This window comes from Cetorhinus maximus, chromosome 10 (assembly GCF_964194155.1).
Source record: "Cetorhinus maximus chromosome 10, sCetMax3.hap1.1, whole genome shotgun sequence".
Taxonomy (NCBI): domain Eukaryota; kingdom Metazoa; phylum Chordata; class Chondrichthyes; order Lamniformes; family Cetorhinidae; genus Cetorhinus; species Cetorhinus maximus.
Window position 1 is genome coordinate 9,741,219 of NC_135888.1, and position 14,690 is coordinate 9,755,908.

A 14,690-nucleotide genomic window follows, 5' to 3' on the forward strand; every position below is an offset into this window, starting at 1 on the left:
TAATAATGATATGCAGATGTATTACAGTGAGGTTCCTGATGTCTGATGTCGGGAGGTGTGATCCGCCATTCGTGGGCTGAGTGGACGATCGCAAACTGGTTTCACGCCGTTGTGAAACCGATCACGCCATATTGTCTGCTCACGCCACCAAACGCGCCTGATGCCAGTGGGCATGGAAAATCCCAGCCCAAGAGTTACAATCACATTTGCTATCGTCATTTCGGAGAAGTCCATGTACCTGATCTAACACTGCAGTGGAACATTTGGCTTGCCAGCAGCATGTTTTTTTTAGGCCCTGGCAAGAGTCAAAACAAGTAATGTCCCCGTTTGCAGATAACATTTATGTTCCTCTTCTTCAATCTGGGATTTGCCATTTATTGTTTTTCTGCCTTCTCTCCTCATCTCACCCTAAACTCTTACCTATAAGCCGCTGATTGACTCGGTGTCTGTACCATAGGTACATTTTAGTCCGTTTGGAATCTATAACTAGATATTCAAAGAGTGATTGATCTTATTGCCAGGTATCAATGTGTAGTTTGCATGTTGTGTTGTTGCATTAATTTTGAGTGTTGGCAATGCCCGGGTTCGAATCCCACCAGGGCAGATGGTGAAACTTGAAATCAATAAAAAGCTGGAATTAAAAGTCTGATGATGACCATGAAACCATTGCCGATTGTCGTAAAAACCCACCTGGTTCACTAATGTCCTTTAGGGAAGGAAATCTGCCGTCCTTACCTGGTCTGGCCTGCATGTGACTCCAGACCCCACAGCAATGTGGTTGACTCTCAAATGCCCTCTGAACAAGGGCAATTAGGGATGGGCAATAAATGCTGACCTAGCCAGTGACGCCCACATCCCGTGAACAAATAAAAAAATAAATCCCACAGATTGCAACATGGATTCACCTCAAATGAATGCCACCACAACCAAGATATCAGTTAGCCAATTATATGTGGACAGATCCAGTTTAATTTAGTAGCTTTACTACCATTATAAGAAAAACAGTAGACCATCAGCGTTATAGGTGTTCTTGAATCAGGTTTAATTGGACCCAAGGCAATAAATTTTATGCTGCTGTTTATCTTTTTAACAATTCACACAAATTGTGGCGTGTATATTTTGGTGACCCATTCTGAAGCTGCAGATGATTCCTCCATGAGCTCAAAATGCAAATTGAACCAGTTCAGGTGTATTTGATAACTGCAGTGTTTTGAACAGGTACAGAAACTCTACAACATTTCAACTGAAGGTTATTTATGTATCCACATGGCAGTACCAGAGTTGAAGTTGCCATAAATATCTTGATGAAAGTCTTGCTATGGGAATAACTTGACAGCGTATTCCATTGGAGTGAAGTAACTGTGCAGGGACAATTCTTTAAAAAAAAAAAATTGTCAGATTTTTCTTTAAACCAGATTTTAGCAGGAAAACATTTTAGTGTAGGATTCGCTTTAGGTTCCAGAGTTGTGAGCTAAGTATGAAAGATCACATTTATTGCCCATTCTTGGATGCACTGAGAAGGTGTCAATGGCTCAAGTCCCTGTAATGATAAAAGTTGTAGGGAATTCCAGTTTTTTGACACCGTGATGCTGACGCACTGTGAGTGATATGTTATTAATCTCCAACAGCAGTCATAACCAGTGCATATGATTGAGAGTGTTTTCTGTGACTCGCGAAACTTCAATGGGGTTTCAATAGATTTCATTTTCTCTCTAATATAAACACATTGCCCTTCAAAATTTGTCGCTTCGATCGCTCTTATTGTACTTTGGAGAAAACACAATAACTTTGCTCCTCCAGGTTTGTCCTTCTTGTGGACACTGGCTCCATTGAGCTCAGGCTAAAAGGGCAGCCGGTAAAAGAATCGGCAATTGCCGGTGAACTTGTGCGCAACCCAATTTTAGGCTCAGGATGGCCCTGGAGTTTGTTCAAACCGGTGGATTGCTTCAAAATGTGTTTGAGTCCCTGCATCTCACGCAAGCTCAGCGTCCATTTACAGGGAGCATCCACTTCCCAGCAGGTTCATCTGGAGTGATTTGTAGTTAGCGGCTGCTTTGTTTGCTGGGGCCTCTGTGGTTCTTCGGTTCTTCTGTTGATACGTTCATTTATTTTTTCCATTCAACGGTTTTCAGCAGTTCTACTGCTGGACCTTTTTAAAGTTGGACCCATTATATCTTCCTTTCCAAGGGCCCAGCCTGGATAAAGTGCCTACTGCTGCTGAGGGCGTGTCACGTGCTGTGTGGTAGCCGCACAAAGCTGACGGTGCAGAGCCCCCGAGACTTATCGGCTCCACAAAAGCAAATGGCAACTTTGGCCTCCGCTTGGGCTGGACCTCCAGCTGGCACTGGGCAGAGCGGACGCGGGGCATGCACCCGATGTCCAGTGCGGTCCTAAGTCGGAAGTCTGGATCCTATGCATGGCATGGGATGCCAATTTCCACATTAAATGGGTCCAACTGCCTGACTTGCCCTGGCCAACATGGCGACCACACCCATGGCAGGCAGAGGGTTTAGTGCCAACCCCCACCATCTCCGGCTCATTTCAACTAGACGGGAGTCTCAGGTCCTCTCAGAAGTCACAAAAAGACTGGAAAAGATGGCGGAACATTCCGGGAAGACATTTTGAAACAAGGGCGTTGGGCCGGCATCCCTCCTCCATTCCCATCTCCAAGCGATCTCCCTGGAGGCGGGTCATCACCACCAGACGCTACCTATCCTGGCAGCGGCGGATGGCTCATTTACATATTTAAGTGCCCATGTGTGGGGATGCCACCGGGATCTTCCTGGTGGTGGCTGGCCCCCCCCCCACCCCGCCCGCCCAATGAGGCTAAAGCCCAGTAGGTGCCCGGGAGGTGACTTACTGATGGGAGCCCCCCACCCCCCCATCAGGGGTACAGGGATCAGTGGGCCACAGTTGCGACTGCAGGCCATCTTCTGGAGAGGTTTCCCCTCCACAGGGACGGCCTGGCAACTGTGGCCACAGTGAATCTTTGAACAACATCAAGGTCTCTTCAGAGGATGGAGACGCCCTCATGGTCCCTGTCCTACTGCGGCAGCACCCACCTGTGCTGCTGGTGCTGCTGTCCTACCAAGGCTTTGGCACCTCTCTGGCCTCTTAACTTGGAGGTGAGCCAGGAAGATCTTGTAGGGAGGGGTGCTGCCATCAAATGTGGGATGGGACATGCAAATGTGATTATTTCTTATAGTTCTTACAATTGTGCCCAGACAGAGGGCTTCAGAAGTAGCCTACCTGAATAAGCGTGTCCTGTCTCTAGCTGATAGAAGGGGATTCACTCTTTAATGATTCAATCTACACCGACCTGTCCCAGTTGTGAACTTGAACCTGCAGCAATTTAATCTACCAGCCGGAATCGTGTCAAAGAAGGAGATCAGAGGTGGGTTCTGTACAGCTGGTGGTAAAATACGTATCCTGCAAATTCATTAGCGCAATATTTTCTTTGCAATGGATATTTCATTCTTGTGTTCCAACAAGATTTCTGAGAAAATAGATGCAGATTCTGAAGGGTAAAATTAGGAAGTAACTGGGGAATAAATAAACACCAATCACATGGGAGAGTTGGAGATTTGCTTTGGGGGACAGTCTGAATATTATTGGGGTTGTGTGGAGAGAGAGAGAGGTGGAATATGTTGGATTTTAACAATGGACCAATAAAGCAAACAGTTTTGTGTAGAGCCCCCAGGAAGATATTGTAGGCAGGTGTGCTACCGGTAAGTGTGGGATGGGACCTGCAAATGGTCCCATGAGCTATGAATGAACGAGTTAATCTGTTTTGGTGGTGATAGTTGAAGGAGAACCGTTGTCCAAGACATGGAAGAACTCCCTGCTGATCTTTGACGGGTACTGAAAGATGAATTGAAGTCTTTTTTTTTAAGCACACGAAGGCTTGATTATTGATATTATCCCAGTTTTTGCAGTTGTAACCTCAGTGCAACTGTCAGCATTCGCTGTCATCACACTGTGACACTGAAAGGAACATCTGCCACCTGCACACGTGCGGTTAAGAAGTGGAAATGCAGAGCTGGCTGTCATTGATACCCCACTCCTCCACAGATTGCGCTGTTGAAAACTTCACAGATGGAAATGATTGAAGTCCGAGATTTGGCATGAACTTCCACTGTTTTGCAGAGTCTCACTTTAAAAACCCTTGAAAAGTTGACTGATATATAATTTTGTTTTGAACGGCTTATTAAGCAGTAATTATCGCTGAACACTCATCTGGACCTGAAAAACTGATTTTATATCTGTGGAATGTCAAATTCCTCCATTGCATGCTAAAAAATTCCACAGACTTTTTTTTTCTAAAGTTTGCTTACGATATTTCAGCTTCTGACTTCATCCCATGTTTATGTCCCATTCTTTGTTTTGCCTTCTGTAAAAAAAAATATATATAGAAGTGTATGATAAAATGCCGTCATTACTCCCCGCTTTGCTGTTTGTGGGAATTCTTCTTTGTGATTGGCTGCTTGTTGACATCACAGTTGCTGGATGCCGGAGATTCCTGCAACTGGTGGCAGGATGAAGTAGATGCTGGGAAGGGCGACATTCGCCCCGTAGAAATCACTAGATCTTTTGTGGGCAGCTTTCTCTGAGGTCAGCAGTGAGTCACTTTGCTGCTGACCAAAATCCAGGCCATTAACTTTCGAACCACGTAGCTGAGTAAGCAGAAGAGATGGTAACGCTGCTGCCTTTTCCACGAAAGTGGGTGCGTGTTTTCCAGAAAGGCAAACAATGACGCTAAAAGGAAATGTACCGCCAGAAACCAGTCATTTAGCATTGTAACTTTTTGTATCGGTGGAATGGGCTCAAGCCTTCACAGTTAGCAATCGTAATTTGGGTGTGGATCAGTACCAAAATGTAAAAATGCTGAATGTTTATGATGTTTGTGGGTATGGCAATCTTATCCTGTAAACACTTGTAATAATTTCCTGTTGATTTAACATGAGTTTCTGCCCCAATAAAAGTGCACATTTCAGCACTGGATTGGAACCCAATCAGAACCTGTTGAGCATTTTCAGCCCAAATTAGGGTTAATTTGAATGCGTTTTGTCAATTATTTATTTATGGATTTTCTTTGTCAATGAAAGCCATAATTGACGTTGCATTTTTCTGCTTAACAAAAAGCAAACAGTTGTTTTTAGATGTTCAACATTTTCATTTTTCCTGTTTAAAAAAGTGTCCAGCCCAGTGTTTTGACGTAGTACATAGTAATCCTGCTAAACTGGAATGAAATGCTCCAGTTTCAGATTGAGAAGAAACAGTTGTGACTCAGCAAGCAGTTGAGGAGAGACATTGAACATTCGGGGTACTATTTTAACATTGATATACACAAGAATACAAGATGGATGAGTCAATGCTAGTGAAGAAGCATTTACACAGCTGGTCAATGTGTTATTCTGAGTAGGTCTATTCACTCTTAAGTAATCTGTGGTCCCTTCTGACTTTCTGACCTTATGTTGGTATGTGTAGTCACCTCCCTCCCTCTCTCTTTCTTTAACTCCCCTTCTCCCTCTCTCTCTCTTTCATTCTCTCCCCTTCTCCCTCTCTCTCTCTTTCTTTCTCTCCCCTTCTCCCTCTCTCTTTCATTCTCTCCCCTTCTCCCTCTCTCTCTCTCTTTCTTTCTCTCCCCATCTCCCCCTCTCTCTCTTTCTTTCTCTCCCTTTCTCCCTCTCTCTCTTTCTTTCTCTCCCCTTCTCCCTTTCTCTCTTTCTCTCCCCTTCTCCCTTTCTCTCTTTCTCTCCCCTTCTCCCTCTCTCTCTCTCTCTCTCTCTCTTTCTTTCTCTCCCTCTCTCTCTCTCTTTCTTTCTCTCCCTCTCTCTCTTTCTTTCTCTCCCCTCTCTCTCTTTCTTTCTCTCCCCTCTCTCTCTCTTTCTTTCTCTCTCTCTCTCTCTCTCTCTCCCTCTCCCCTCTCTCTCTCTCTCTTTCTCTCCCCTCTCTCTCTCTCTCTTTCTTTCTCTCTCTCTCTTTCTTTCTCTCCCTCTCCCTCTCTCTTTCTTTCTCTCCCTCTCTCTCTCTCTTTCTTTCTCTCCCTCTCTCTCTCTTTCTTTCTCCCCCCTCTCTCTCTTTCTTTCTCTCCCTCTCTCTCTCTCCTTTCCTTCTCTCCCTCTCTCTCTTTCTTTTTCTCCCTCTCTCTCTCCTTTCTTTCTCTCCCTTCACTCTCCTTTCCTTCTCTCCCTCTCTCTCTTTCTTTCTCTCCCTCTGTCTCTCTCTTTCTTTCTCTCCCTCTGTCTCTCTCTTTCTTTCTCTCCCTCTCTCTCTCTTTCTTTTTCTCCCTCTCTCTCCTTTCTTTCTCTCCCTTCTCTCTCCTTTCCTTCTCTCCCTCTCTCTCTCCTTTCCTTCTCTCTCTTTTTCTCTCCCTCTCTACTCCTCCCCCTGCCCTTCAACTGGTGATTTAAAACATTGTCACCTATGAAGACACGTGGGCTACAGTTGCTCTTCTGATGCATCGTGACTGTAACTAATTTTGACAGCCACATTTTATACAGTGCTGATACATAGAGAGACTTTGTTAGGTTTTGAGCAGTTTCCTCATTGAAATGCGGGTGATACACTCCCCAGCTTTATTTGCACCAGGTACATACAGCACAGAACTGTGTAGGTACAGCTCCACAAAATGAAACCTGTATATCCTGGTGATGGCTAGGTTTGAAATTGAGAATTTTTTGCTGTGTTTTGTATTGAGGTGCATTGCTAAAAATACACCAAAATCCAAGTGTTATAACAGCCTAGCAGTCATACCTAGCACAAAGGAAGATAGTGTGGTGGCCAATCATTTCAGCCCTGGGACATCACTGCAGGAGTTCCTCAGGGTACTGAGTGTCCAAAGACCAACCATCTTCAGCTGCTTCATCAATAACCATATCTCCATCATTAGGTTGGAAGTGGGGATGTTCGCTGACGATTGGTACTGAATATTGTACATTCGTGACCCCAGGGATAATAAAGCAGTCTGCATCCCTGTGCGAGACCTGGACAACATCAGCCTTGTCTGATAAGTGGCAAGTAACATATGTGCCAAGCAAGTGCCAGGTAATGACCAGCACCAGAGAAGAGAGCCTAACCAACTCCGCTTGACATGAATCCACACTATCAACATCTTGTGGGGGGAGGTGGGTGGTGGTGGTCACCATGGACAAGGAATTTAACTGGACCAGCCATACAAAATAATGTGGCTACAAGCGCAGGTCAGAGGCTGGAAACTCTGCATCAAATAACTCACCTCCTGACTCCCCAAAGCTGGTCCATCATCTATAAGGTACAAGTCAGGAGTGTGATGGAATACTCTCCACTTGCCTGGATGAGTGCCGATCCAACAACACTCAAACAGCTCAACACCATCCAGGACAAAGGACCCTGCGCAATCGGCACTCCATTCTCACTTTAAAAACATTCACTCCTCCACCACTGGTGCCATGTGGCTGCAGTGTGTACCATCCACAAGATATATTGCAACAACTTGCCAAGGCTTTCTCAACTCCCAAACCTGCAACCTCTACCACCTAAAAGAACAAAGGCAGCAAGCAAATAGGAACTCCATCGTTGCCAAGTTTCCCACTAAGTCATCTTGACCTGTAACTATATCACTGTTGCTTCACCAACACTGAATCAAAATCCTGGAACTCCCTTCCTAACAGCACTGTGGGTGTACCTTCACCACACGGACTGCAACGATTCAAGAAGGCAGCTCAGAACCACCTTCTCAAGGTCAACTAGGGATGAGTAATAAATGTTGACCTTGCTGATGAAGCCCACATCCGACAAATGAATTTTTAAAAAAACGAAAGTAAGAAATGATAAGTTGCAAAGAAACCAAACATTGCTAAGAATATGATCTAATGAGTTTTGCATTGTGCAAAAGTACAAGCCTTCTGCTCCCATTACAAACCTGGAAAGTTCTTTGTTTCTTTTTGACTTCCTCTGCAAGGAAGCCCTGCTCAATACCTGCTACTGAACACCCAGAAGCAGAGACTTCCCAATAGAATGGGTGTGAGGTATTTATTGATTACCAGGACAAGTTAACAAATTGCTTCTTGTTTATAGTCATCAGGTGGAACAGTTTTCATTGAGCAAAAATGGGGAAAAAAAGTCAAACTATCGCTAATGCTAACCATCTCCAATTTCTTCAAACCCTCTGCAAGACGTTAGAGACACTTTTGTTTCCATTTTATCACAAGTTGGCAATGCTTTCCCTTTTGATTTCGGTTTTCTCCTCTCCTCCCATATCTCTCACCACCATCTTTACTTTGAAACCTTGTATCATTAGAAGCCCAAATTCTTTTGAGGGTGCTGCTGATGGTGGGAATGTAGGATTGTGCCAGTTTTCCATTCATTATGTACTGCTGATTTCTTATTTAATAACTTCACTGAAACTGAAGAAACACAGGACTAGAAATCAACTGTAATTTTTAGGGCAACCATCCAAACCAATACCGTGATTATCTCGTTAGGAGTTAGAATCTTGTTAGAATCAGTTGAGATGCCAGGTCTCTCATGATTACAGCATGTGGTTAGGATTAGATTTTTCTGAGAGAAAGATTAAGCAAATTGAAATGGATCCTTAGGCAAAATAACTTTCTTTTAAAGGGAAAAGCACTGGAAAACGTCTGTAATTATCTTTGCAAGATTTGTTAGCCAAAAATAATGTGTACAATATACTTTCAACAGCTGAGGTTGAGTGGTGATTATATACAAAGGCAGCAAAGTTGAATCATATTGAGTTACAGGCCGTGATGTAAAGGTCTGCCTGCCTATTCTATCATTTGCCAGTGTCACCACTAGCACAGTATTCCTTACGTTAGTGTAATCAGGAGAGCTTTTTATATAACCACTTATTTGTCAAACCTCCAGAAATTAAGCAAAATGTTGAAGAGCATTATAAGTCAATACTTCGAGCTTTTTATTTAAGCACCCAACCCAAAGGAATAAGGCAATGGTGCCATGCAAAGAAACCAAAAATGGCCAAAAAAATGAATAAACCACTGCCATCAGCGGTGTCCCGGCCTGCAAAAGTCAGCGATGCTCCAATGTTTAGAGATGTGCTGGCCTGGCCTGGTCCCAAACGTAGAGCTCATTGGAATTCTTTGGCTAGCAACATGTCCCAAATCAATGAGGTTTACATTGTGTACCGGCACAAGCTGTGCTCCTAATGCATAATAAAACCAGCCTCTTTTTATCTCCCTCTGAATCATTTGAAAAATGAAGACAGGCATCTCCTGAGGATGAGTAAGATGAGCAGTGAAAAAAGGCTTTGGGCCAGGCTTTTGAACTGCCCCTCAGTAATCTGGTGGACAATGGGTCTGTGTTTCCTAAGTATCTCTATTTTGCTACTTCCATGTTGCTTTTTCAAGACACTGCAAGGAAAGTCGAGCAATATAATTCCGTTTCATTTTATCATTCAAATTTTCATATCTACAGCCATTAAGCCCAAATCAAGTGTTTTCACAAATTCTGATTGGTGCAAAGAAAGACGATCCCAAATGAGTTGTCTGTTTTGAACACAGTCCCAGAGTAGCAAGGAGGAAAACACAAACAAGCTATAACCCGATTAATATGCAGGTTATCTGTCTAAACTGTACCAGAGAATTAATAAAGATGATGGGCATCCAGTAGTCTGAAAATGCCATTTTTGATTTCTTGTACATTTCTTGTACTTTGTTTGCACTAATGTCAGTAGCAATTTTTTCCTAGTTTTTCAAATGTAGGTTAATAATTTGACCAAAATCGACAAAGCCAGTTTACAATAGAAGTAGATGCTCCAACTGTGAGCTATCTGTACTCTTGTTTTCCTGAAATATTGACGGAACATTTAAATCATTATTGATTTCCAGGAGCTGACCAGCTGTGGATGGAATAAAAAGGACAAACATATCCTGGCACCAAATATTGTTGCATTTACAAGACGGTTTAATCAAGTAGGTACCGCAGTCACTGTCCGGTGAATGAGTCGCACAATATCTTGCAGTTTATTTGTATGTTCTCCATATATCATGAGTAAATCAGACAGTAAGAGAAGAAAGTCTATAAGATTATCTGTTCCATGCTTTGTGAGCTGATTTTCCATTCACATGCACTCATGTGAATTATTCGTTTCTGCACTTTATTCATTGGTCATTTGGAGGTGATGACATTTCTCTAACGTCAACGCCACTTCGGTCTAAGAGTCTTGAAAATTACATGATGTCCAGAGAATTTCCATTCTCTCTTCATTTTTTTGTGGTAAATTTGGATTTGTGTTGAGGCTTGACTTTAAAACTGAGCATGAAATGAATGAAGCAAGCCCTTCTCCCCAAACCAGTTGTCACAATTAGTGACTGGGTCAGGTGGGGATTAAAGTGTTAAAAAAATCTGCATCCCGCTTCAAACCCACCCACTTCCAGTTTTAAGAGGTGGCAAGGTGAGCAGGTGACCAACCACTCCACGGAAGTGGGTTGACACTTTAAATAATATAATGAGGGCTTGAGCTCTGTTTTCATTCGCCATTTGGATATGATGGATGGCTCAGCTTCCTAAGCCCAGCAGCTAAATTGAGGCGAGGGCTATCGAATCCCGGGTGCCTTTCCACCTACTAGATGGGTCCAGGATCCTTGCCTGAATGACCCTCAGCGGCCGGATGTCTCCTCGAGGTCTACGATCCCAGCTTCTAACCTCCGACCTCCGACCTCCTCCACCCGACCACCCTCTCCTTCCAGGTCACTGCTTCTCACCGGGGACCCCCCGGGGATTGTCCCCCTTCGCAAAGGCATGAGCTGGAAACCAAACCAGTTAGTCAAGCTGGGTTTGGGGTGGGGAGCCTGGTAGTGACCTTGCAGGCACACTGCGGAGTTAAACTCCATAGCAAGCGCAGGCCCAGTTTCTAGGTTCAGGCAAGTTAAAATCCAGCCTATTCTGTGAATCAGACGATCAACAGAAAGAGGAAAAGGAAACAGATATTTGGGAAAGTAGTAATTCCATCAACCTGCTTGTTAGCTATTGCATGACCATCAGCACTACCCTCTGCAACTTTTGATGCAGCATGTACTGTTGAGTTGTGTTTAAAACATTAATTCAGATTGGTAGCTCCCTTGTAGAGGGAATCATAAACAAAATTAAGCAAAAAAAACTAAAGTGTGTAGTATCAACAGCTTTGATAGTTCTGTCATCCTAATCTTGTGCAGTTTCTTGCTGTCAATGAATTGTTTGAACACTGATAGGCTAATCATCTTTTGATATACGGTGTAACACCAGATGGAGGACTATTTTTCATTCTTAATAGTGTGTTGCACAAAAAATGATGTTGATTAATGGCAGTAAAGTGAAGAAAATGTAATTTTTATGAGTAGAGCTTAATACTGCCAAATTATATTCAATTTGCATTGAAGGTGGAAAAAGTGATGCTATAATAAATCCAAACTCCATTTGTACAGGGTGCTGACAATTGAAGAGTACATGTATTCTGCAGTCAGAACTTATGCAAAATTAGCCTGTTTTGCGTTTTGCTTGCTAGTATTGACCTGGTATTAGATCTGTGCACATGCTGATTGTATTCACAGCTGAATGCCAGTTTCAGTCGCATTTCCTTCAACTTTGGAAGAAACCATTTACTCATGTAAACTCTTAACTTTTGGACCCTTCCAGCGACCTTCCATCCGTCAGACTTTAATTACAAAATGTGTAGCAGTGCATTTCACGCACTCCATCACGCCTGCCCGTATCACTGCATAATTACTGCATAGAGGATAGGTCTGTGACTCAAAAAGGTTCCTTCATAATGGAACACTCCACACTCCAGATTTCTCAAACATGGCTAAACTTTGTGCATTCCCTCGCAGGTCAGTTTCTGGATTGTTCGAGAGATCCTGACTGCTCAGACCTTGAAAATAAGAGCAGAAATATTGAGCCATTTTATAAAGCTAGCCAAGGTAAGAAATTCCTCGTTGACGTGTCAGAGTATTTTGATACATGTAAAATTTATTTCTATTCAAGGTGGCACTTTTCCTCCCCTCAGGGTTAGACTCATTTTCACAGCCAGTGATCAATTTTACTCCAATTGATTTAGAAACAAAGCCAGTAGGGTGCACTGAAATTAAATAACTAGGAAATGGCTTTATGAAATCACCTGAAATTGAACATTGAGAAGCCAACTTATTCATTTCTATCAAAAGCTCTACTTTAACCTTTAACCCTATCCCTTTCACTGGCTGCTCACTTGAGATGAACGATGGAGGGAGTAAGCTTGATGACCTGCTTGACCCTGAGTGGAGCTTCCATGTCCTATCCATCACCAAGATCACTTACTTCTACCTACTCAGCATTGCTTGCCTCCAAACGTACCTCACCCCTAACTACACTGAAATACTTACCCTCTATCCCAATCTCCAGTATTGTCACTAGGATATTGTTCTGATCCATTACTCATGTCCTATTGTAGTTCCTGTACCGTAATGCATTGAATTCCAAAATCCTCACTTTTGGTTACAAATCTGCTCCCTCTGCAATTGCTCTGGCCGTTTGTCCGAGCGTGTAATCTGCAGTCCTCCATACCTGGTCTTTTGTACATTCACTTTCCATCTGCTCTCACAGCCTTCGAACAACCTTGGTCCTACTTTTTGGAGCTCTCTTCTCAAACTCTTCCACCTTGCTGCTGCTCTCAACCTTTGGAAGTTCCTCAAAAAACTTACACAGAATCACAGAATCTTAATGGCACTGAAGGAGGCCATTCGGCCCATCATGTCTGCACTGGCTTTCCGAAAGAGCATAATGACCGAGTGCCATTGCCCTGCCTTTTCCCCGTACCCTTGCATTTGTTTCTATTCAAATAGAAATTCAAATGACTTCTGTCATCTCTCCTGATGCTGTGCTCCTTGATTCTTTGTCCTCCTCTGTTAAGAACCCTAGACCGGAATTTTCCGCTCTGGAGTCTAAGTTCGGTGGTGGGTGTGGATGTGGGAGTGATTTCTGCTGGCGTGGGGAGCAGGATGGTTGCCCACGTGCGATCTTGCACTGTTCAGCTCATTAAATATGCACCTGCGAGGATCTTGTGGATTCTCAAGGTGGGGTCAGGGAGGAAGTCGCCATCCCTGCCGCTACCTTGTGGGGTCAAAGGTCTGGACGCCATATTTAAAGGGCACCAGGACAGCTGACACTAGCCCTTTCATGTTTGGCCGGCCACTGCTCCACCCTTTCCCGCTAACCTTTCCTCCCTTCCTTATTATTATTACTAGTCATCCTCCAAGCAGCTTGCACTGCCACCACCTGGTCTCCAGAAATAGGTTGGCATTTACAGACAGAAAGGGCAATGCAGCGGCAACTCACTGTTAATCATGAAAGAAGTCTACTCCGCCAAGCCTACCTCACTTATGTGCAGTGGTAAAAGTGAAATTTCTAATTTCTTGCTGGCGGGGAACTTAATTTGGAGGAGGAGCTTAATTCTGACCAGCTGGCCTTTTAATGAGCATGCATGACATGCTAATGCATGCAAAAGGATCCCGATAACGTTCGTTGGGAAGCTTGACCTGCCTTTAAAGCCCCGAGAACATTATTGCTAAAATTCACCCCGACGTCGGGAAACTGATTCTTGGCCTCACGCCAAATTAAGCACCCCCCCCGCCCCACCCCCCACCCACCCCACCCACCCCACCCCCCACCCACCATGCTTTCCACTTGCTGGTGGGACCGGAAGATCCCGCCCTTAGATTTGCGACACTAAAAGAACTATATAAATGTTGGAAGGTGATATTGAAATTCTTGTAGATGGTTTTTCAACATTGATTACCCTTTTCAAGACAAAAAATGCCTTATAAATTGTAGATTTCGTTTTAATCCTACTCTGGAAAGTTCTGGAATGTTTGGTTAGAATTGCCCTTGGGCTTTGCTGGCTCAGCAAATTTCTCGAGCCAGGAGCCATAGAGGAGCAGTAGCCTCCCAGGCTCGATCCGTGGCTTTGTTGGAGAAGCTGATTTCACCTGTAGTAATGAAATAGTCACAGCAATGGGTCTCACACACCAGGACTGGGACCAAATTCAGATTCACTGCAAGGAACACCTTCATGGGAGGAGAAACTGAAAACTAAAAGGAGGGTTTTAAACATCTCGTTGTTAATGTGGTAGATCAATAGTGACAACTGTTTGTTGGCCAAATAGTCACAATCCGATTGGCTGAGTTCCAAAGAGATGGCTTGACAAAGTTTGCGTTTTAAAGCCGCACTGAAATAATCCAGTTTCATTCCTGCTCCCGTACTTTATAAAGCTTCCATCAAGAACCGGTGCCGAATGTTTTTTTTAAAAATGGAGCGGTGGAATAACTTCCTTGCATTTCCAAGTAGAGTTCAAAACTTTTCCCCAAAAAAATTGCTTCAAGAGCGAATTTTGTCTAGGAGATAACTGACTTGAATTTGAGCCATCCAGGTTGCTTGACTTGCCTTTCTACCGGAGAAAATATCGCTGATTGTATTCATTTTGTTCTTGTCTCCAGAAGTTGCTCGAATTAAACAACCTTCATTCTCTCATGGCCGTGGTCTCGGGCCTACAAAGTGCACCAATCTTCAGGCTCTCGAAAACCTGGGCAGTAAGTTTGGTTTTACTTTTCTATTACTGTCTTAAAATATGCGTGAGTTAATCAGAATGTACACTTCCGATTTTCTTCAGAAAAAAAAATATATAGGGAACTTCATGGTCTAGGTACTGATTGCTCGACAT

The 14,690-nt window shown here is 43.6% G+C and overlaps 1 protein-coding gene across 4 annotated transcripts in view; it reads left to right on the forward strand.

Moving 5' to 3' along the window:
• LOC144685438 (ras-specific guanine nucleotide-releasing factor RalGPS1-like) overlaps positions 1-14,690 on the forward strand; it is a 911,907-nt gene that overhangs the window by 203,460 nt on the left and 693,757 nt on the right. For all 4 annotated transcript variants that reach the window (XM_078549928.1, XM_078549931.1, XM_078549929.1 and 1 more), the window contains 3 exons: positions 9,846-9,929; positions 11,826-11,915; positions 14,467-14,559. In XM_078549928.1, coding sequence (XP_078406054.1) covers positions 9,846-9,929; positions 11,826-11,915; positions 14,467-14,559 — 267 coding nt within the window. The remainder of the gene's footprint in view (positions 1-9,845; positions 9,930-11,825; positions 11,916-14,466; positions 14,560-14,690) is intronic.